Below are 21,523 nucleotides of genomic sequence, written 5' to 3'. Positions count from 1 at the left end.
CCACTTCCCTTGGGCTTGTACCACCCCCCAAACTGGTCCTCAGCACCCACCCCAGGTGATATTGTGGGCACTTGGGCCTTAGTTTGCCCCACTGTGTTCCTGAGGCTATCTTGGCAAGGCTGTTCTCACCTTGAAGGTCATATCCTTATTCTTAGAGTCTGTGCCCCTCAGAATCCCCACATCCCAGTGATAGGCCAGATGGGGGCCACCCACCCAAGAAATGGCACAGACACATCAAACACAGAGCTTTATCTGTCAGGCCTCTGTGGCCCAGGAGACGAGCTTAGCTCCTCACTCGGACACGCCAGGAGTAGGTGGTGAGCACATGCTGGTGCCGGCGGACCACACACGTGTACGTGCCCTCGTTGACAGCGTTGGCGATGATGCTCAGGCGAGCCTCACCCAGGGCCAGGTAACCAGGGTAGGAGAATTCGAGGGGCTCCTGGTCCTTGTACCAGCTGTGGGAAGAGGGTCCTGCATGCCTGCCCTCTGCCCCTGAAGGCAGCCTGAGCCCCCAGGACATCCCCCCTCACCCTGTAGGACCCTGAGCAGCTCCACCCCCTACAACTTGGACCCTAGACAGATTCCCCCCCAGGATGGGCCTGGCTAGCAGTGGTCACTTACTACACTTTGCCTTTCTTGTGGAGGATCTTCTGACCACATCGGAAGGTCACATTTCTGCCCTCTGGCACCAGCCTGGTTTTGGTCCTGGGGGGTGATGGGGTGGTGGCCACTGTGGGGAAGGGAAACTCTGCACGTGGCAGGGGAAGGTGTCACATCAGTGTGCCCCTCCCCAGACTGGGGCCACAACTGGAAGACCCAGGCATGTGACCCTGCCCCAGCCCCTGCCCCAGCCGTCACCATAGCAGAAGTCACAGCTGCTGGGGCACAGCCTCTTCATGAGCCTCCTGCGGGTGTCACAAAAGCCCTTCCGTGCCCAGGACGCACACACAAACAGCCGGTCCAGGCAGCCTGAGGGAAGGGCAGCCTGGCTCAGGGCCCACCTCAAGCCTGCCCACCCCTCACACCACCTTCTCCAAGACACCCACCGTAGAGCCGGTGCAGCCCCCACAGCTCATCCTGAGACAGTGCCTTCCAGCCACGCAGCGTGGCGTTGAGGTGCATGAGTGCCCGGCTGTGCTGGGAGTGCATCAGGCCCAGTGCATGGCCGATCTCGTGGGCTGCCACGTGCACCAGGTCTGTGAGCCACACACCTGCTGACCCTGTGAGTTAGCTCCCTGGAGCCCCAGCCTGGCCCTGCAGCCCTCAGGCCTGACCCCCAAGCCCAGCACATCTGCTGGAGTGCGGTGTGGAGCCACCCTTGGCCACAGCCAAGGGAAGATAAGAATGTTCTGCCTGGGCGGTGAGCTCGGTCCCCAGGAATGCAGCCCCAGCTCCCCTCCAGCAGCTTGGGGGAGGCAGTCTCAGGGCTGCCGGAACCAGCAGCAGCCCCACCACCTCCCTTCCCTGGCCTGCTTAACCCCAAAGAACAGGACCCTCCACACCCTAGGAACCCCTGCTCTGCCCCCAAGCCCTCTCCACACAGCCACCCTGGTGCAGACAGTGCACCCATGGGAGGCGGGGCACCTTTCTTCCAGCTGTAGCGTGTGGGGCCCAGGACCCAGTGCTCGCTGTCGTCAAAGTGGATGCCACCGTGCGGTGGGAAGAAGGCGTGGGCCAGCTCGCCCGTGGGACCGTCAAAGCAGTGGTGCAGAGCAGAGACCAGGCAGTCCGTGTGGTTGGCTGGGTAGAAGCCTGTGGAGAGGGGAGGGCTGAGATAGAGCCCACTGGGCTGGGCAGGGGCAGGGGCACAGAGCGCCTACCTATCCGCAGGTCGCTGGGCTGCTCAGGGGCCACCTCACGGAAACTGAAGGGGGAAACGTCGCTCCACATCCGGAAAGCAGCAGCCAGGCCCCGGCGAGTCTCACGGGGGCTCAGCAGATTCCGAGGGAAGGAGAGGATCCTGGGATGAGGGCCAAGGTCAGGGACAGGGGCTAGGCTGTGGCCGAGCCCCCACCCTAGGGCCAGGTCGCACCTGTAGGTGAGGTTGAAGTGGTCCCAGCGCAGCCTGGCCGGGGTCAACGTGTAGCGGCGTTTTCGGGGCACCAGCGGGGAAAATGGGCTGGGGACCTGGGCTGTAGGGACCCCTGGTGCATCCAGCGAATAGGCCTCTCTCTTCACGGGAAGAAAGTGGGCATGGGGAAGTCGTAGGGACGGTCCCCACACCCCAGAGTTGGTACGGAAAAGGGACTGTGGGAAGGGGGGGTGGAAGAGCAATGGGGTGAGGGAGGGTTTGGCCAGCCCCCCCTCCTTTTAAGTTTTCTGCCTGAGCGAGAGAAAAAGGTTACCGAGAGCCGGTGGGAGTGGGCGGAGCCGGAGACAGATGCAGCCTCCCACCTCCGGTCACGCTCAGACCCAGGGACTCACATCCGCATCCACAGACCCCCGCCCCAGGGGGCCCTGCCGGGCCGCTGACCGGACCTACTCGCGCACCTGCCTTCCACCCAGCTCACCTGCCCTGCGCTCCAGGCCTGCGCCGCAGGGGCCCCGAGCCGGGCCAGCAGCAGGAGCGCGGGGAGCAGGCACAGCCCGCCCAGCACGGCCCCGAGCCGGCGGTCCTGGACGGCCCCTGACACCTTCGGGGGAACGCAGGCCCCGCGGCCCATGGCAGACTCGCTGTCGGGCTCGGGGCCGCTGGGGCAGCGCGGCGCGGGGACCTGGGCCATGGAGCCGCCGAGGAGCGGGGAGGGGAGGCGACGGCGGGCGGCTCGGGTTACAGCCCAGTGGGGGGGTGGGGGGGCGCGGCGCCCATGAGGGAAACCAGCTGGCCTGTCGGGGAGCGTCAACGGGACTCGGGACCTGTGGCCGGTGGCGGTGGCCCAGACACGGCCTGCTGGGTGGGGTCGCTTGGAGTGGGATAGGCCCTGGGGCTCGCGCTTAAAGTGGCGTCAGTTGGGGGCTCCCATGCCGGTGGTGAGACTTCAGGACGGGTTGGCTTTTCCCCCAAGTGGAATTCCACCCCAACCCCGTGAACCCCCAGTGAGACCCGGGAGCGAAGCGCATCGTGACCCTGTAGCCAGCTCAAAAAGCGTCCCCGCGAGAGGGGAGGGGACGCAGAGCGAGGGGACGTGGCAGTGAGTATTGGGCGGCTGAAGGGGCAGGCGGCGAGGGCCCGCAGAGGGCAAGGCGTAGGGAGCTTAGAGGGTCCCGCGAAAAGCCGGGAAGGGGCTGGCGGAGGGGCGGGCCTTGGGCCCGGAGGGACCCCCGAGGAGGCTGGCCGAGGTGGGGAGGGTGCAGGGCCGGGGATCCCCCGCCAGGCCGCGGGGAGGGGGTTCTTGGAGCCAGGAAGACGCGAAGCAAGGCCAGACGCCGGGGCGTGGAGGTCTGGAACGGCCCTGGCTGGGGGCGGGGAGCGGTGCTCAGCCTGGAAGGCTCGACGGGGCGGCCAAAGGCAATGCTGGCGGGAAGGCGGGATCCTGGGGGACGCCGGGGCAGCTGGGGGTAAGGGGCTGGGAGTTGGGGGTGAGATCGAGGAGCTGTCTGCTCCGGGCCAGATATGGTCAACGTCCTGTCCCTCCCCATCCTCCATGCCGGCTTCGAGCCCAGGGTGACAGCGGCGTTCTGGCCAGCCGGGACAGCGCCAAACAGCTGGCGGGCTGCCGGGCTGAGCAGTGCGGGTGGTTCTTGGAAAGCGCTGGATGCAGGACTCCCCTCTTCGTGGCTAAATATCTGCTCCAACAAACCGGCCTCCCTCTGCATGCGCCCTGCCTCTTCCACAGGACCATGTTCCCTTCTTCCCTGCTCAACTTCCCGAGACCATCAACGGGAGCCCGGCCCGAGACTCCGAACCCACCCAGGAGGCCCGGGACACGGAAAGCTCCTGGCGGGGGGGTGGGGGTCGAGGTGGGCCTTGGCCTTCCATGGTAGGAAGGGCCACCCCGTTTGGCAGAAGGACAGCGCGTGGCCTGGGTCAGTGTCGTGCCGCGCCGGTGGTGTTTCTGCCACGGGGCAGAGTCGACCCAGGAGAAGCAGCAGGGCAAGGTGGGCGGCGAGGGCCACCCCAGGCTCACCCGCCCGTGCCGCCCAGGACCCCACGGCCCGCCCAGTGCCCCAGGCAGGCAAGCAGCAGGCGGCAAAGTCCGAGAATCTTTTTATAAAACACAGGGGTGCGAGGCAGCTCCAGAGGGCCGCGCGTTCACACGAAAATCTGGATGCGGTCGCGGATGGGCTGGCGGCAGATGGGACAGGCGCTGAGCGCGGCGCCGCAGGGTGCGCACGCGCCGTGGCCACACTGGAACACGAGGCGGATGTGGCTGTCGATGCAGATCGGGCAGGTGATGCGCTCCTCCATCTGCCGGTAGCGGCTCTGAAGCTCCTCCACCAGCTGCCGCGGCGGACCAGGCGCCGGGGTAGCACTTGCCACCTCGGAGCCATCTGCGGGGGACCGGGTGGGGAGGAGTCAGCCGCAGGCGGGTAAATCGGGGTGGGTGGGCGGGCGCGCGCGCCAGGGCCCCACCCACCTACCTGGACGCAGCTTCTTGTTGATGACCACCTGGCACCTGATGCACTTCTTCATCCGGCGCGCGCACTCTGCAGAGAGCAGCGCGGTTGGGCGGGGCGAGGCGGGGCGGCCCGAGACTCCCTGGCCCTCGGCGGCCCCGACTCACCTTCGCACACAGTGCGGTGCTGGCACGGCGAGAACAGAACTAGCAGCGCCAGCTCCGAGCACACCAGACACTCAGCAGCCTCGGGCCCCGCAGTGGCAGCCACGTGCAGGTTCGTCACCGTGTTGGGAGTGCTGAGCACGTGCCTGGGGCCCAGGACCGCGCTCCCCCCGCCGCCGCCGCCGCCGCCGCCGGCCTGTCGCTCCCTGCAGTTGGAGGAGGGGGCTTGTAAAGGCCCCTGGCTGTGGAGGGCTCCCCCCTGGTGGTGCGGCCTACCGGAAGCGCTGGGCACAGCCCTGCAGAGCTTTGAGCACACGGCTTTCTGTGGCCAGGTCCAGAGGGCTTCGGCCACGATGGTTGGAATAGGTCACATCAGCACCCTCCAGTGCCAGAAAGCATGCCACCGCAGCACCCACCGTCAGCTCCGAGCTGCCTGGGAGGCCTGAGGCCTGTAGCTGGGCAGCAGGACAGATGCTGTTGAGGATGGGCACTGACGCAGGCCTGAGGGAAGCCTCTGGGGCGCCAGGCAGCCCGTGCAAGGGGCACCCCTATCCTCGGGGGGAAAGCCAAGGGTACCCCCGTTCTGTATGAAGCTGTTAGCTCCAGGAACAGTGCAGAGGCCAGGCAAGAGAGGTGCCCTTGCTAGGCAACCTAAGGAACGAGTTCTAAGATGCCACCCCGGCTACCACACCATCCCCTCCCCAGGATGGCCAGGGGTGCATAGAATGGCTCCTCTAAATCATGCCCCCACCCTAAGTTGCCCCTTTCCCCAGAGCCCGACTCCCTGGCCCGTCACCAGAGATGGAAGGTGGGCCCACCTCTCCAGCACCCACTCCTCACTTCCTCACCCTGGACAGCAGCTGCAAGGGCCCTGGGTCCCCCCCAGCCCTGTCAGCCACCAGGGGGAGCAGCTGATGGCGCTGCAGCGCCACATGCAGGGCCGTGTCCCCCTCCTCATCCTCGGTGTCAACACTGCAACCAGCATCCACCAGCAGGGGCACCAGCCCCACATGGGCCTGCTGCACAGCCAGGTGCAATGGGGACTGGAGCTTCCGGTTGCGCACGTTCACATCACAGCGGCCCTGGGGAGTGGGGGGGCAAACTCAGCCCAGAGACCCCCTTGGGCCCCTGCCTTCCAGTGTGTGTGTGTGTGGGGGGGGACCCTGCACGCACTTCTTGGATGAGGATCTGAGCCACCTCACGGTGGTTGTTGAGGGCAGCCAGATGCAGCGCAGTAAAGCCATCCTCCTTCTTGGCGTCCACCAATTGCCGGGCCCGTGCCAGAATCCTCCTGACGGCTCTGTGAGAGCAGGGAGATCATCCCCAGCCTTGGGCTGTTCCCGGGGTGGCCAGGTGGCAGGGCAGAGCCTGACAGCCACTGGTGCCCACCCCACACTCACAGCGCGTGGCCCTTGAGGGACGCATGGTGCAAGAGTGTGAAGCCCTGGCTGTCAGCAGCAGCAACGTTGATGCCCGGAACCTCGGTGAGGACCTCCACGATGCCATTGGCGCCGGCCCCCGCGGAGATGGCAGAGTGCAGAGGTGTATTGGCATGGGCATCCTGCCAGTGGGGGCCAGTGGTCACTGAGAGGTGACTGTCCCTGGAGTCAAGCTGCCTCCTTAATCCAGGGTTGGTTAGGGTCAAGGGCACCTGGGGACCAACACTCACAGGAAGGTTGACATCACAGCCACGCTCACATAGGATCCTCACCACCTCCAGGAAGCCCCTCTGCACAGCCAAGTGCAGCGCTGTGCTCCGGGCACCATTGAGGGCATCTGCCCCACACCCTGCACTCAGGAGCATCCGGGCAGCCTCAGGCTGGTTCCTGGTGGGAGAGGGAGTAGGAGGGAGCACTGTGCTGGCTGGACCCACAGGTGCAGCCCCTCTGGACCCCAGCAGCCTCCCCAGCCTCACCCCAGGGCTGCATAGTGCAGTGCAGTGTGGCCCTCATCATCCAGCAGGTCCACGCCTGCCCTTGCCTGCAGCAGCAGTCGCACGAGCTCCACCTGGCCCAGGTACGAAGCCACCTGCAGGGCAGTCCTGCCCTGGTTCTTGGTGTCCACCTGACAGGAGAGTGAGCAAGTGAGTTCAGGACCTGCCACCTTCTGGCCTTCCTGATGGCCACTGGGAGGAGGTCAGGGAAGGGGCCTGCCTGTTCTGGGTGCCTCCGCAGCAGGTCAAGAGCCCGGGCCACATTGCCCAGCGCTGCCTCCACCACCAGCCTCCCTGGGTGCTCTGGATCACTCTTCTGAGCCCGCAGCTTGTCCAGGGCCACACTCAGTGAACCTGGGGGCAAAACTGGGTAAGTGATGGCCAAGTGCCACCCTGCCTCCCCCAGGCTGCCAGGGCTGGTGCACACTTTTGTTCTCCCGGGCACGCTCAGCCACATCCAGATTGGTGTCCTCCTCTGGTCGGTAAGCCACCAGGCAGGAAGGACTGAAGGTCCACCGCTGCCCACCGACTGCCACACGCAGGTTCCCATCTCCAAATACCTTTACCACTTTCCCGATGCGGCCCAGGGCCTGAGGGAGAAATGTAGGGTCACAGCAAGTCTTAGCAGGGAAGGTCACAACACGGGCAAGGGGACTCACAGGGGCCATGTCATCTGTCCACTCGCCATGCCCAGCCTGCAGCCGCTTCACAGTGTCCAGGTCATCGATGACACGAACCACATCGCCCACCCAGAAGGAGTTGTGCTGGGTGACAGAGAAGCAGGTAAGGGACTCCCCCCAGCCACATGTGGCCGCCCATGGACGGGGAGGGTACCCCCAACAAGCTCCACAGGTCAGGCAGGCATGAACCTGACCCCAGTTCCTGCCCCAAGCACAACGCAAGGGTCTGGTTGGACAAGGACCAAAGCAGCCCCAGAGGATCAGGGGCGACAGCTGGGGAAGCAGCTGGGCAGCCATCCGGATCAGACAAAAGCCGGCTCTGGGAAGGTGTGAAGGCACACGCGGCCTGTACATTGACCCTGTACGTTGACCCGACTCCCTGGACTGCCAGCAGCAGGGCGAGCGGCGTGGGGCGGGGCCCAGGGCGACGCCCCTCCCCCTCCTCTGCGAGGAGCACAGACGCTGGCACTGCTCTGCAGTGCCCCCTCAAAGGCTCTCCACCCGGTGTCTTAGGCTGACTCGTCCCCGCCCCAACACCTGCTCCCTCTGTCCTCCATCCCCCAAGTCCTGCTTTCCAGGCAGCTCACTGTGTCCACCCTGTCCATGCTGCTAGTGCCCACCAACCTGGGCCCAGCATCCACCTCCCACTCACAGGTAGCAACTTAGAAACCAAGCCCAGTACCCCACTTCCAGCCTACTATGGTGTCCACCTTCCTTCCATCCTCAGGACAGACAGACCCTGGCCTGCCGGCTGCAGCCTCAGGGTGCCTCGCTCTCCTCTGGGTTTCTTCATGCCTGGATCCCCTTTTCCTGGGCCCTACCTTCACCCACCAGGCTGCCCCTTCCTTCAGATCTGGGGACTCATGGGGGCACCAGGGCCATAATCCTGCCTGCCCACTCCCAGGGCTGCCTAAGTACACGGAAGGGTCACAGAAGTGAATGGGTGAGGCTCAGCCTAGCCCCTAGGCACCTTGGTGAGAGCCCCGGGGTGGAACGTCCAGCGGGTCTCGTGGTTGAACTGCACACGCACGTCCCCACGGTCGGTGATGCGGTGCACGGTGCCCGTCTGTCCGATAAACTGTGGCAGGTCGCAGAGACTATGGCTGGGGGTCCAGAGGGCTTGGGAGGGGAGGGCACACAGGGCTCAGTGGGGAGACAGCTCACCTCTGCCATCCTGGGGTTCCAGCCGCCATGGCCTTCCTCCATGTCCCTCAGGACGTCTATGTCCAACAGACACTTGACCTTGTCCCCACGCTGGAAGGGTTGGCCGTCCGCACTCACCCTGCGTTGCAGCTCTGCTGGCTTGCCTGGGGGGGGGGTTGGCAGGCCAGGCCTCAGGCAGCACCCCCACCCAGGACATCACAGGCTAGCCCCTGCCCAACCAGGGCAGGAGGGCAGCCAGTGTTGGTGGGGCCAGTCCCATACCCAGCCTGGGGAGGTGCTCCTTGTAGTAGAAGCCGCCAGCTGCCTCGCCTATACACTTGAGGTCCACCTTGCCCTTGTGGCCCACGCGGTACACATTGGTCGTCCCATCTGCCCATGTCACACTGGCCACACTCCGGCCTGTCTCCACATCCCAGCCACGAATGTCCACCACACGACCTGGCTTGCCTTCCCCTCCTGGGGAGACAGTGTCCCCACCCAAAGGCTGAGCCTCAAGGCTGACCATAGCCAGCTGCCTCACCTCCCATCTCTCCCTCCGGCCACCACTCACCATCCTGTGAGCCCCACTCCCAGTCGGGGCCTCGCACCACCTTTGCACCCTGGAAGATGCCCCTTAGTGGGATCCTAAGGAGACCCTGGCGGGGACTCAGGGTAACACTGCAAGAGAGTGAGTCCTGAGCCATGCAGGAGAGAGGTATTACGGTCAGGCCCCTGCCCTGCCCAGACTAGCTCCTCCACCCCCAGGCTCCTTCTCACACCAGGTGGGATCTACCAGATGGGTGTCCTGGCACCCAGTTCCTGCCCATGAATGTCCTTCCCAGAAGGGCAGTGCCTTCCACACTCAGGGGGAAGGCTCTGTGGGAGCTATCAGATGCCCTTGGCTGGGAGGGGACTCAGGCTGACCCTCAGGGCACAGCCTCCTGTGTAGTCTGGATAAGCCTGCCCTCCCAGTGGGTGGGGCCTGGCCTGGCCAGCAGCACACAGCCACTGGGCCCTGGAACACACATGGGGAGGCTCCAGGAGACAGCTGGCATCAGGGAACAGGGGTGGTGCCTCTGGGTGCCTGGTCCAGCACAGACCCTCTGACTACAGCACAGCACTCTGGACAGCCAGCAGCATGCTGTGCCACAGGACTGGGTCCAGAGTGGGCTGCCCTGCCAGAGGCCACAATGCCAGGCCTGGCACCTCCACGGGAATGCTCGCTGCTTCAATGCCACTGCTGCTGGCATGGCCACACACAGGCCGCACTCAGTGACGCAGACTGCAGCTGCACCAAGGGGTGCCAGCACAGAGAAGCCATCCACACACCTCCAAGTGGCTGAGGAGGGCCTGTGCTTCCCTGAGGCTGGCAGGGGGGACTCACGGGCGCGAGTGGGCCGTCTCGTAGCGCTCGAAGGCGTGGGTGAGGTCGTGCTTGTTGTGCATGTAGCACTGGGTGCAGAGGTCGTAGTCGAAGCAAATGCGGCACTTCCAGCGCATGCCCCGCAGCCCATGCTTCTTACAGCAGTCGCAGATGATGTTGGGGTGGCGGACGCCTGGGGGCAGGGTAGGGTCAGGGGCAGTGACCCACCAGGGCACACTGACCCTCCCACCACCCGTGCTGCCACGCACCAATCTGCGCATTGTCATAGAGCAGCAGGTCGTGGGCACCCTGGTAGCCGGCGCGGTAGTTGGTGCGAGTGCCCTGGTCCCACTGCACGACAACTGTGCGGTCTGGGGTGGAGGGGCTGCCATGGCGCCCGAGCTCCACCACGGTGCCCACGCCGCCCTCGCCGCCATCCTGCTGGCCCCACTTCCAGTCCACGCCACGCACCACTCGCATGCCCACCTGCACACCCGCCTGGGGGTCAGGGTCCATGGTGCAAGGGGCTGCTCAGGACCTGTAAGCAGAGAGCACCCTCAGGCCATGTCAGGAGGCCAGGCCCAGCCTACCCACAGACACCTGTCTAAAGGGCCACCTGGGAGAGAGGGCAGGCCAGGAGCAGAAAGCACCAACACAAAAGGGGGAGGCAGAGGGGCAGGAAGTAGGAACAAATGGCCTGGGTCCAGGGGAGGTGGGAGCACAGGTACACAGGTCAGCACCAGGGGAGGCCGGGAGACAAGGTGGACGGGGAACCTGGCCTGGAAGAGGGACAGCAATCAGACTGAGCAGGGTGCGGCACACCCTAGTAAACTGGTTTCAGTCGGTTGGTTTATTTAGGATTTTGGCTGGCTGCTGGTGGTTCCTGTGGTGCTGGGGATGGAACCCAGGGCCTTGCTCATGCTAGGCCGACTTCTGCCTGAGCCGCACCCCAGCTAGTTGATTGATAAGGTAAAACAACTCAGCCTTTGGGAGAAAACAGACTGTTTCTTTGTGTAGCCTCCTTAGACAGGTACTGAGTGGAGGGCTGCTGTTCAACAGGACCCCATCTGGCAACTGCACAGGCAGCAGGGCCCGAGGTGAGCTGCGCAGAGTATGGCCCCCACAACTTGCATCCAGAACAGGGAAAGAACTCCCACAGCTCCATGAGAAAGTCAGACAAGCAGCAAGTTGGGCAGGACGCAGGCTCACCAGACGCCAGCCCACACAGCACCACCAGGACGTTCACAGGAAGGGCACAGCCCTTGGCCCCCGTGAGTTGGGGATAGCACAGTGAGGGCACATGGCCCTATTAGGACCTACTCTGGAGAAGTCTGGCCTGGTCTAAGGTGGCACCCTTACAGAAGCACCTGCCCTGGTCCTTCAGGGAGTACTGGGACCTACATCGAGGTTTTAGTCCCCAAGGGAGCACAAACTCACCTCACCATGAATGATAGCAATGCACAGTTCACAAACAGCTTGGAGGACAAGAGCCTAGTGTGAGAGAGGCCATTACAGGCACCACACTTATAGCAAGTTTGCAAAAGCAACAAGCCAAGTCACAGCCTTAGGAAGCCAACCACGAGGCTGGTCCCAGGAGTTCCTTCAGACCTACGGCCTGAGAATTCTGTACTGAGCTAATCTTGAAGGAAGTCTTGTTAATACAAATGCATCTAAAAGACAGGACGTGAACAGGGGGAGGGGGAGGGGACACAGGGACCACGAAGGAGTCACCTGTACTCTCTCATTTAAATGTCGGGCCCCTGGCTTGCTAAGGAGCTCCCCCGGAGTAGGGGACAGCACTCATGCTCAGCTTCCAACAGAGGCTGGGGGTTGCCCTGGCTGGCTGGTCGATCAGCCAATGGCCCGAGAGTGACCAGGGGAGAGATGAACACATCACCCCTCCAACCGGGCTCTGCTTCAGGTCCCTGTTCCTGCCCCAGCCGGACACTCAGTCTGCTGGGCCAGCCAGTCCTGGAAACAGTCTGCCTCCTGGGAAGCCACAGGTGGGCACAGGAGGCCCCCCACTCCAGCTCTGCTTAGAGATGGGTGTCTGCAGCTAGAGGCAGAGGCGGGAAGCCCGCAGGCCATCCCAGGCTTATGTCCAGCTTATGTCCAGCTCTTGGTCTGTACCTGCTTCAGATCCTCAGGGACACGAATCATCTGGTCAACTCAGCGTTGGGCAGTTCTCCCTGCTGCCCACCACCCAGGACCACCAGGGCTGGCATAGAAACAGGAGGATTAAAGCTCACTTTCTCCTGAACCAGGGCCAACTAGGAGCCGTCCTGAGCAGCAGAGTTCTGCTTTTTCAGAGAGCACCGCGCTGGTCTGGGACCTCCCCTCTCTGGGCTCTTGGGACCCTGCCAAGGTGTGGCACTGAGGCCCAAGGCCAGAAGGTACAGCACCAGTGGCCAGTGATGCCTCAGGCCCAGACAGCCCCAGGCTCTTGGGCACCTGCGAGTCGGGGGGGGGGGGTCTGGTGGGCAGCCACCTCTGCCTTTCTAGCCATCTCTGCCGCCTGTACAGCAGTGCCACCCACATCTCTGCTACCACAAGTACAGCCAGAGCAGCCCCTCACTGCCCTTAGGGCCACCAGAATGCCCCACACCATGCCATTCAACTCCCTTGCCCAGGCAGCAAGCCCACAAAGGCAGGGCCTCCAAGGGCTGCCCCCGTGTCCACTCATGTCCCTGGCTGGCTAGCCCCTGCTGGCCTCCACAATCACTGAATGCATGACAGCGAGTAAAACTCCAGCACCCAGGAAGCTTGTGCTCCTGGGACAACTAGCAGACCCAATGTCCCAGGGGCCCAGCCGGCCAGGCCACTCTTGCCTCACCCACACACTGTGTGCTCACCACATCCCAGCACTGGAAGTCATCGGGCAGCACAGCTACACCTGGCCCTGGGGCCCAGTTCCACTAGCTGGCCCAGCTCCCTTGACCTTTTGCTGGAAACACTCCAGTCCCCATGAAAGCTATCTGGGAGGGACGTCACACCTTTCTCCAGCAGGACCAAGTGGCTCCCCACTGCCTGATCTGCAGAGTCACCAGCTAGGGGTAGACTGTGCTGGGCTTCTGCTCCCTGGGCCCTTGCAATGAGTTCAGCTTCTGTCCATGGAGATCCTGGGAAAGCATAGGCACAGCCAGGGCAGGCATCCCCACCCTTCCCCAGTCTCCTCTGCACAGGGCCCTCCTTGCAGGCATGGCAGAGGCAGGGGAAGTAGAGATGGTGACCCCCCACCAGCCCACTGACCTCCATGATACACACACACCCTCCCTCCTGCCAGGAACCCGTCACCCTAATCACAGCTGGGAGGCAAACTGAGGAGACAGTCCACACACCATACCCCTGTTACAGGCAACCACAGGCCCAATAGGAGGCTAGACCAGCAGGGGGCCTGTGACCAACCATCCCTGAACCTGGCCCAGCACAGAGAAGACTTGGAAAAGGAAGACCCAAGTACTGGGAGTTGGTGCTGTGGTCATTCTGCAGCCAAGCAGCTTGCCGGTCTCTGTGAACCCAGCTTCCCAGCCTGAGCCTGCCTGCCCAGGCCAGCTGCCATGTCTGCCTGCCAGCTATCGCCCCACTGGCCACTTGTTGCTGGGCCTTTTACAAGACATGGGGGGGGTTGCCCAACCTCTCCCTCAGGAGAATGGACAGAGGCAGGGAGATCAAAGTGGAGGGTGTCTGGCAATGTCTGGAGAAACTTGGGACCACACCTCAGCTGACAGCTGCCTAGCAGGAAGGCCACCAGGCAGTCCAGCCTGTGACAGCATCTGCCTGGTAGTTTTAGAACAGCCAAACAACTCCCCTCAGCCCTAGCCGGCAAACTGCCACATTCTGGAAGACTATCACTCAGATGGGCCCACCAGAGACGGACCACAGCCAGGCCGGACCTGGGAAGGGCTTAGTTAAAATACCAGCACCCACCGACACCCAGGACTGCCTGGACCAGCAGGGAGGACCTGGAGGAGCGCGCACAGGGCTGGGTACGCTGGCTTGCCCCCGGGGGCCAAGGTGTGAGAACAGAGGAGCACCCGTCATGGTGGCCCCCGGGGCTCCTTCCCTGCAGCACCCCATGCCAGGTCTTCAGAGGCAGCACCCTCCGTGCTACATGGCATCACGGCCCTGGTTAGGGCCTCTGCCTGAGCTGGTCTTCTGATAAAGCCCCCTTGCCACCCTCTCATAGTTACCACAGGGACAGACAAGGGACAGGGCTTCTGGGACTCAGAAACACAGGGATTTGGCACCCTAGGACCCTCTCAGGGAGACCCTTCACCTTTCCCTCACCCCTGCCTGGCCTGGGTCACTGTTGATCCTGGGCCCAGCATGTCATTGCTGGTCATGTTCCCCCTGCCTTTGAGCTCCTGTGCCTTGTCTCAGGGCTCACTACTTATTATGGTTTTGGTATAAAGTGTCCCCCCAAAAACTCCTGTTAAAGTGGAACCACAGTGGTGCTCTTCCTCCCTCTCAGCCAGGCCATCGACCGAGGAGCTTTCTTTAACTGGGCCTGTCCCCATGATGTGCTCTCTCACCTCGAGCCCAGAGCAATGGAGTGGGCCATCTACGGACAGAACCTCTGAGACCGTGAGCCCCAAATGAACTTTTCCTCCTCTAACTTGTTCTTGTCAGGAATTTTGGTGACAGTGATCCCTCTACCTGGGAAGTCTCTACTCTTAGGGCAGCATGGGGATCCTGACCACCAGCGAGGAGCCTGTCCATCTCCACTGTTCACAGAGAGCTAGGGGATAGGAGGCCTCGCAGGTGGCCTGTCTACCTCAGAATGGAGCTTGTTGACAAAGGATTCATCCCTGGGCTTCCCTGCTATCACCGTCCTCCTTGGGCCATGAACAAGCACCACTCAGGGCTGGGTTGGGGAGAACCTGGCCCCCAGTGGCACTGGGCACAGCCTAAGAACAGCAGAGAGTGGATCTGCTGTCTAACTCAGCAAGTCTAGGAAGGGACCTAGACGCCTGGACAGCACCATGCACCCAGGCAGACCACACTGCAGGCCTCAAGGGAGTCTCTTCCCAGGGCACCTGCAAGACAGGAATTCCTGATGTAGGGCAGGAAGGAGGGCCCTGTCCTGGTGACAGACAATCTTGGGAGGGCACTTCATCACCTCTGCAGCCTCCAGGAAATACCCTGCCACAGCCCCCTGACTGTAGCACATCAGCCCTTCCTGGAGAGCAGGGATCCTCTGCACTTCTCCCACCTTCCTGGAAGTACCTGGGAGCCCTGAGCACATAAGCTAGGTTCCCACTGCCACCCTCCGCTGGCTCTCTCTGGGCCCAGGCTGCCACCGAGATGAAAGATATCCTACACAGACCTGCCAAAGTGTCCCAGAAACAGCCCACAGCCCTGCACAAGCCTCGACCCAGTGCCTGTGGAGGGGCACCAGGGAGCACCACCCTGACAGCAGGGTCCAAGAACTGCAGCCATCACAGCCTTGGTGTGCGGGGGCCTTACTGCTGACCCACAGAAACAGCTGCCAACCACTCCTGCTTGTGAACACAAAGCCAACACTCATGCTGCAGGGTGCTAGACGCTGCGATGGGCAGTGCATGTAGCCATTTCAGTGGGAAAAGTGCCCACAGAGTTGTCAACTTCTTCCCAGCATCCCTAGGTTTTGCCATCCATCCGGACCGAGAGCCATACTCTGGCTGACTCCCAACACCTGGAAGGCTGTGCTTCAGCTGTCCACCATGGGGCAGTCAGAAAAGGCAGCCTCAACTGGAAATTGTGCTTCAACAAAATCAGAACTCACCTCACAGCACACAGCAGCCTTGAGTCAGTATCCCAAGCACTTAGTTGCCACTTCCTGGGTCACAAATGTGCTCAGCCACCAAGATTTCCTGTGGGAAACTAGCAGCCGTTGCTGACACAGAACACAGCAAACCAAGCAGCAGGCAGCCAGCCAGTCTTACACACTCAGCATGTGGGCCTCAGGGCTGCTGCTGACCATCAGAGCTCCTTTCTACAAGCAACGGCTGTCCCTTACAGGACAAAAGTACTGGGACAACTCAGGAGGATGCCGTCCACTGTCTGTGAGTATTTTATTGGAAAGTTTTATACAGCCATAGATATTAAGTCATGTGTAGTAAAGATGCAGGGTCCTTTATTCAGGAGAACATTACATGAAACTGAGAACATTCGGGACACGAGGCTGCCCTCCTACTGCCCCCTCCCTTTAACCCTGCTTGCCTCTAACACTACTCAACTGTGTGACACAATTGCTGGCAAACACTGGTACGTCACAGGCTCCTGGGTGCCAGCGGAGTCCAGCCCCTAGGAAATGGGGTGAAGCCCTGAGACAGAGGCAAGGAAACCTGACCCACCATACATCAAGGCACCTGCTGGGCTGGGTGCCATGGAGCACACCTGCAATCCCAGCAGCTCAGGAGACTGAGGTAGGAAGATGACAAGTTGGAGGCCAGCCTCAGGAACTTAGTGAAACCCTGTCTCAAAATAAAAAAAAAATAATAAAAGGGCTGGGAATGTGATTCAGTGATTAAGTTCCCTTGGGTTCAATCACCAGTACCATTTTAAAAAAAAAAATAGACCTTCTGGGGGAAAAGACATTCAGTGTGGCATGTCACCACTACTACTCTTGGTGACCTTGATGGAGACCCTCAGGCATACTGCAGCCTGAGGGGTCATCCCACTGACTTCCAGGCTGACCTTGGCAGGAGAGTGACCGATACTTGTTGCATCTGGAGCAACAGGTCAGAGTGGAATGGGGAGCCAGGAACCTTCCCAGAAGGGCCAGGCCTCCTGCACTTGGGCTGGTCTGTCCTTAAGTCTGCTGGCCCCATCAGGAGCCCACCTGGTACTTCTGCTTTTCTCCATCAGTTCTGAACCCAAAGGAAAAGCAAAATGATTTCTCCCTCACCCACACACAAGCACACTCAAGACACAGACACAGCCCCTCTGACAGGACATCAGGCCTCATTTAGGGCAAAGGCACCGAACCCCAACTATCAGGCCACAGCCAGTCAAGAGCTCACCTGTCTGGCCGCCCACTGTCCCCCGCCGCCCGCCTTGAGACTCGGGCTGTAACCCTGATGCCTGGAGACCTGGGACTGGCCTCTGCTGAGCTCCAGCGCCAGCACCAAACGATCCAACCCTGCGGCCAGACGAGCGAGACCTGCAGTTACTGCCTGCCAGCCGGCCGCGCACCCGGTGCTGCCGCCCACCCGCCCACCCGGAAGGGTCACTGGGGACCGGCGGCCGGGACCCGCTGCGGCAGCCGGGCGCCCAGGGTCGTCCAGAGCCTGCGGACGTCGGCGCCCCGCGCTGCGTGCCGGCCCAGACTGCGGACGCGCACTCGCACGAGCGGCCGCCCAGGGGTAGGGACGCGAGGCCCGCCGCCCCCGCTGTCCACACCGGCCGGGCCACCCGCCCGGCCACCAGGCCCGCTCCCTGCCACCATCCCGGCTCCGTGAGGCCGCCCGGGCACCCGCCCCGGGCCCCCACTTGCCCGGAGTTTCCGCGCGCCCGCTCGGCCCCGGGGAGCGGGGGAGCGGGGCAGCGGCGAGGCTGACGGCCAGCGTTGGCCGGCTGTCCCAGCGCGCGCGGCGGCGCCCGCCCCTCGGCTGCTGCGCAGCGCCAGGCCAGGCCGCCCCGCTGCCGCGCAGCCCACCGGCCGCCAGCCGCGACCCCGGTTCGGGTCCCGGGCAGCCGCAAGGCCCGCCGGGAGCTGTAGTTCGCGGCTCCGGACTGCGGGCGGGGCGGCTCCCGGGAGGCCCCACGCGTGACGCACGCGGCGCCCGGCCAGGGGGCGGGGCGGGCGGCTCCCAGGAGGCCCCGCGCGTGGCGGAGCGACGCCCCTCCACGGGGCGGGGAGGGCGGCTCCCAAGAAGCTCCGCGCTCGACGCACGCGGCGTCAGGCCCGGGGGGCGGGGCGGGCGGCGCCCTGGCACCGCAGCGGCCCGCGTTCACTGGGAGACCCAGAGGAGAACTGGAAAGCTGCGCTCAGGAGCCTCCGGGCACATTCCGGGGGGACGACGGGAGCCGGGGGAGCCGCTCTGCGCCCGCGGGCGCCATCCCCGGAGACCACCCCGTGACCACCCCGGCAGCCGCACCACCCCTCCACCGGCGCCCAGCGGTGGCTCAGGCCCGGGGGCACGTTCCGGTGCCCCTGAGCCGGACTGCAGGGATGCCCCGGGGGCCTCTTCTTTGGGGGCTACCAGGGATTGAGCTCAGGGGCACCGACCACCGAGCCACACCCCAGCCCTGTTCTCACTGGGCTGCTCGGTGGACTCGCGATCCTCCTGCCTCGGCCTCCCGTGCTGCTGGGCCCAAAAGGCCTCTTCACCAACGTTCCGAGTGGGTTTGGGACTTGGGCACACTGCACAGGCCCCTGCCCCAGTAGGAAACCCCTGTTTGTTTACTGCTATTTTTTTTTTAAAGAGAGAATTTTTTTTTAATATTTATTTTTTAGTTATTGGCGGACACGACATCTTTGCTTGTATGTGGTGCTGAGGATCGAACCTGGGCCACACACATGCCAGGCGAGCGCGCTACCACTTGAGCCACATTTTAACTTTTTTTTTTTCAGAAGCAGTTGGACACAATACCTTTATTGTATTTATTTCTTTCTGTGTGGTGCTGAGGATTGAACCCAGGGCTTCGCCTGTGCTAGACGACACTGAGCCACAATTCAACCCTTTACTGGTAATTTTAGACGAACCTGAGGACTTCCCTTGAGATCAGTGAGCTTGGCCCCCCTCTCAAATGTGCATGTTGCCTCCCTAATTGTCCCTTATCTTTTCAGGATCCCTGCGCCCCTGCTGTTGCTGCTTGCTGCCATGGCATGAAGCCATGGCTTGTGCCTCCCATCCTGCAGTCTTCGGTTTTCCTCTTGAGTTAACCTAGTATTTTCGTATACAGCTTTTTACTAACGCATGGTAGTTTTTTTGTTTTGTTTTGTTTTGTTTTTTTTCCCAAGGCTCCAACATGCCCCGTCTTGTCTGTAACCTTTTCCAAGGACTCAGGCACATCAGTTGTGTTTGATCTGGAGACCCCACAGAGCCTGGTGCCCCCTTGTTCCGACCTAGGTCGTCTGTTCTCCAGCCTGCTACAATACAAGGCTGTGGGCAGGAGCTTTTCTCTCTCCTGTCTCGGGTCCCTGTTCCTGCAACCTGTAGCATTTTCTGGCTTCCTTTACTCTTATCTTGCTGAAGTGGGTCCTCTGGTAACAACTGCAGAGAACATGCATTCCGTTGTCACTACAAGGCAGAAAAACTGAGAAGGGGGGGTGGGTAGCTTCAGTTCAGCCTGGCAACAGCAAGCAGCCACCACAGTGTGAATGGGGAAGCCGGCTGGCCTGGGCAGGGCTGCAGGACTCCTATGTGGGGAAGCAGAGTGGTACCATGACCTCTCATCTAGGATGGGCCGGTCTTGACACGATTACCAAGGTTCCTCCCATGTAGAACACTCCCAGGATGTTTTAGCTTTTGAGTTGGTGTGACCAAAGTACCCAACAAAACAACCTAAAGGACAAAGTTTATTGGGGGCTCTGGTTTCAGAGGTGCCAGTCTAGATACCACCCACTCCGCTGCTCTGGACCCAAGGTGAGGCAGCATATCATGGGGAAGGGCCACTGGAGGAAACCTGCTCTGCTCTTGGACCAGCAAGTGGAGGAGGGAGCAGAGAAGGGGCTGCAAGAAGAAACACCCTTCCAGGGCACACCCCCAGTGACCACCCCCTGCAACCACACCCCACCTGCCTGCAGTTAAGACCCAGTCAAACTAGGATGTACTGATGAGATTACAGCTCTTAAAATCGCTTTACCTCCGAATATTCCTGCATTAGGAGCTTTAGGGAGATGCCTCATACCCAAACCCTAACATTCCACCCAGCCCTCAAGAGCTTACAACCATCTCACCATGTAAATTGCCTGAAGTCCATCTCCAAGAGTCCTATAGTCCTGACAGTTCCAGCATTGCCCGAAAGTCCAAGTCTGGGGCTGGGGCTCAGTGGCACAGTGCTTGCCATGCACATGTGAGGCATTGGGTTCGATCCTCGGCACCACATAAAAATAAAGATATTGTGGGGCTGGGGTTGTAGCTCAGCGGTGGAGCACTCACCTAGCACACGTGAGGCCTGGGCTCAATCCTCAGCACCACATAGAAATAAATAAGGAAAATAAAAAGTATTGTGTACAACTAAAAAATAAATATTAAGGGGCTGGGGATGTGGCTCAAGCGGTAGCGCGCTCGCCTGGCATGCGTGGGGCCCAGGTTCAATCCTCAGCACCACATACAAACAAAGATGTTGTGTCTGCCGAAAACTAAAAAAATAAATAAATATTAAAATTCTCATATTCTCTCTAAAAAAATCTCTCTTTAAAAAAATAATAATAAGGGCTGGGGACGTGGCTCAAGCGGTAGCGCGCCCGTCTGGCATTCTGGCATGCGTGCGGCCCGGGTTCGATCCTCAGCACCACATAACAACAAAGATGTTGTGTCTGCCGAGAACTAGAAAATAAATATTTAAAAAATAATAATAATAATAATAAATATTAAAAAATATGGGGCTGAGGTTGTGGCTCAGTGGTAGAGCGCTCGTCTAGCATGTTCGGGGCCCTGGGTTCAATCCTCAGCACCGCATAAAAAATAAATAAAGGTATTGTGTCCCCCTGCTGAGGGCCATTACCAAGTAGGTATTGACGCATCGTAATCCTTGCCAGTGTACCCCATGTTAAATGGACTTGCCTTGGAAATTTGCTGTGACCTTGCTTGTGTGCTTTAGTAAGATGACCCTGCTCAAGGTGATCCAGGGTGGGTCCAGGTTTGAGGAAGTATCCTGCAGGTTTGAGGAAGTATCCCGGTCCTTGGGTATAAGGCGTTTCCCGGTTTAAGAATATGGGTTTTAGGGAAGTTGAGGTTGAAGATTATTGCTGCTGGGATTAGGGTGTTCCTGTGGCTTGTTGAGTTCTCGTGAGATTAAAATGGGATTTGGAAAAAGCCTCGTGGGGTAGGATTTGGGAACGGACATAGAACGAGACTGCCCCTGAACGTGTGTGGAGGCCGGTGTGAGATCTGGAATAAAGAATTGCTGTTTGAACCTACAAAGCTGTGTGGTGGCTCGTGATTCAGTGCCAGCCGAGACATTGGCACTTGGCATTCGGCATCCCCCTACAACTGAAAAATATTTTTTAAATAAATAAAGATATTGTGTCCATCTAACTAAAAAAAAGTTCAAGTGTAAAAGTTTCTGAAACAAGGCAAACTCTTGCCTGTGAGCCCCTGTAAAAATCAAAAGCAAGTCACAGTATCAACACACAGTGGCACAGAGTGAACATTCAGTCTAACGCTCTCCCAACTGAGCTATTTCGGCAACACACAGTGGCACAGAGTGAACATTCCAGTTCCAAAAGAAAAGAATAGAGGCTAAGAAAGAAGGGGGGCAAAACAAGTCCCAAACACAGCCAGGCAAACAGGTCCCAGTGGAGCATCTGGGACGCATGGCAGCGCAGTGTGCTCCCCCCAGGGCTCGGCAGCCCCACTCCTTGGCCTTGCCTGGTGCAGTGCACCTGGGCTCTCTCTGAGCATGGCTCTCTGCATCCAGCAGACAGTCCACATTATTGCATCTTTCAGTTCCTGGGGTCTCCCTCCCAGCTTTGGCTTCCCCTTTACAGCTTCATGTGTTCCCCTAAGTGGGAACTTAGGGACAGCTCTTAGGTATTCAGACCCAGCTACGCTTTGCCTGTCCTGCAGGACTTCCTTTGAAATTCGGT

General features: G+C 60.9%; 2 protein-coding genes across 12 annotated transcripts; both read right to left on the bottom strand.

Annotated features, from left to right (window-relative positions):
* Positions 1 to 283: 283 nt before the first annotated feature.
* Positions 284 to 2,708, bottom strand: Mmp23b (matrix metallopeptidase 23B). The gene is made up of 8 exons (XM_026414903.2): positions 2,514 to 2,708; positions 2,036 to 2,175; positions 1,824 to 1,963; positions 1,588 to 1,755; positions 1,050 to 1,214; positions 862 to 972; positions 625 to 751; positions 284 to 458 (listed from the first exon to the last, which is right to left on the bottom strand). The coding sequence occupies exons 1-8, from the start codon at positions 2,664 to 2,666 to the stop codon at positions 284 to 286; spliced, it is 1,179 nt and encodes a 392-aa protein (XP_026270688.1). The 5' UTR covers positions 2,667 to 2,708.
* A 1,433-nt stretch (positions 2,709 to 4,141) lies between these two features.
* Mib2 (MIB E3 ubiquitin protein ligase 2) lies at positions 4,142 to 17,389 on the bottom strand. 11 transcript variants are annotated; one of them, XM_077803723.1, is made up of 22 exons: positions 17,261 to 17,389; positions 16,788 to 16,906; positions 16,162 to 16,238; positions 16,002 to 16,068; positions 10,053 to 10,321; positions 9,805 to 9,976; positions 8,992 to 9,098; positions 8,703 to 8,897; positions 8,442 to 8,584; positions 8,248 to 8,355; positions 7,257 to 7,361; positions 7,025 to 7,187; positions 6,818 to 6,951; positions 6,580 to 6,728; positions 6,334 to 6,490; positions 6,065 to 6,225; positions 5,838 to 5,964; positions 5,513 to 5,746; positions 4,941 to 5,119; positions 4,668 to 4,870; positions 4,525 to 4,590; positions 4,142 to 4,434 (listed from the first exon to the last, which is right to left on the bottom strand). In XM_077803723.1, the coding sequence occupies exons 5-22, from the start codon at positions 10,297 to 10,299 to the stop codon at positions 4,196 to 4,198; spliced, it is 2,889 nt and encodes a 962-aa protein (XP_077659849.1). In that variant the 5' UTR covers positions 10,300 to 10,321; positions 16,002 to 16,068; positions 16,162 to 16,238; positions 16,788 to 16,906; positions 17,261 to 17,389; the 3' UTR covers positions 4,142 to 4,195. The 11 variants fall into 11 exon arrangements, with proteins under 11 accessions (XP_077659849.1, XP_026270633.2, XP_077659848.1 ...); XM_026414848.2 differs by lacking the exon at positions 16,002 to 16,068 and having other exon boundaries at positions 16,119 to 16,238; XM_077803722.1 differs by lacking the exon at positions 16,002 to 16,068 and having other exon boundaries at positions 16,134 to 16,238.
* Positions 17,390 to 21,523: the final 4,134 nt, after the last annotated feature.

This window comes from Urocitellus parryii, chromosome 11 (assembly GCF_045843805.1).
Source record: "Urocitellus parryii isolate mUroPar1 chromosome 11, mUroPar1.hap1, whole genome shotgun sequence".
NCBI lineage: Eukaryota > Metazoa > Chordata > Mammalia > Rodentia > Sciuridae > Urocitellus > Urocitellus parryii.
This window is presented reverse-complemented; position numbering and strand designations above follow the sequence as displayed.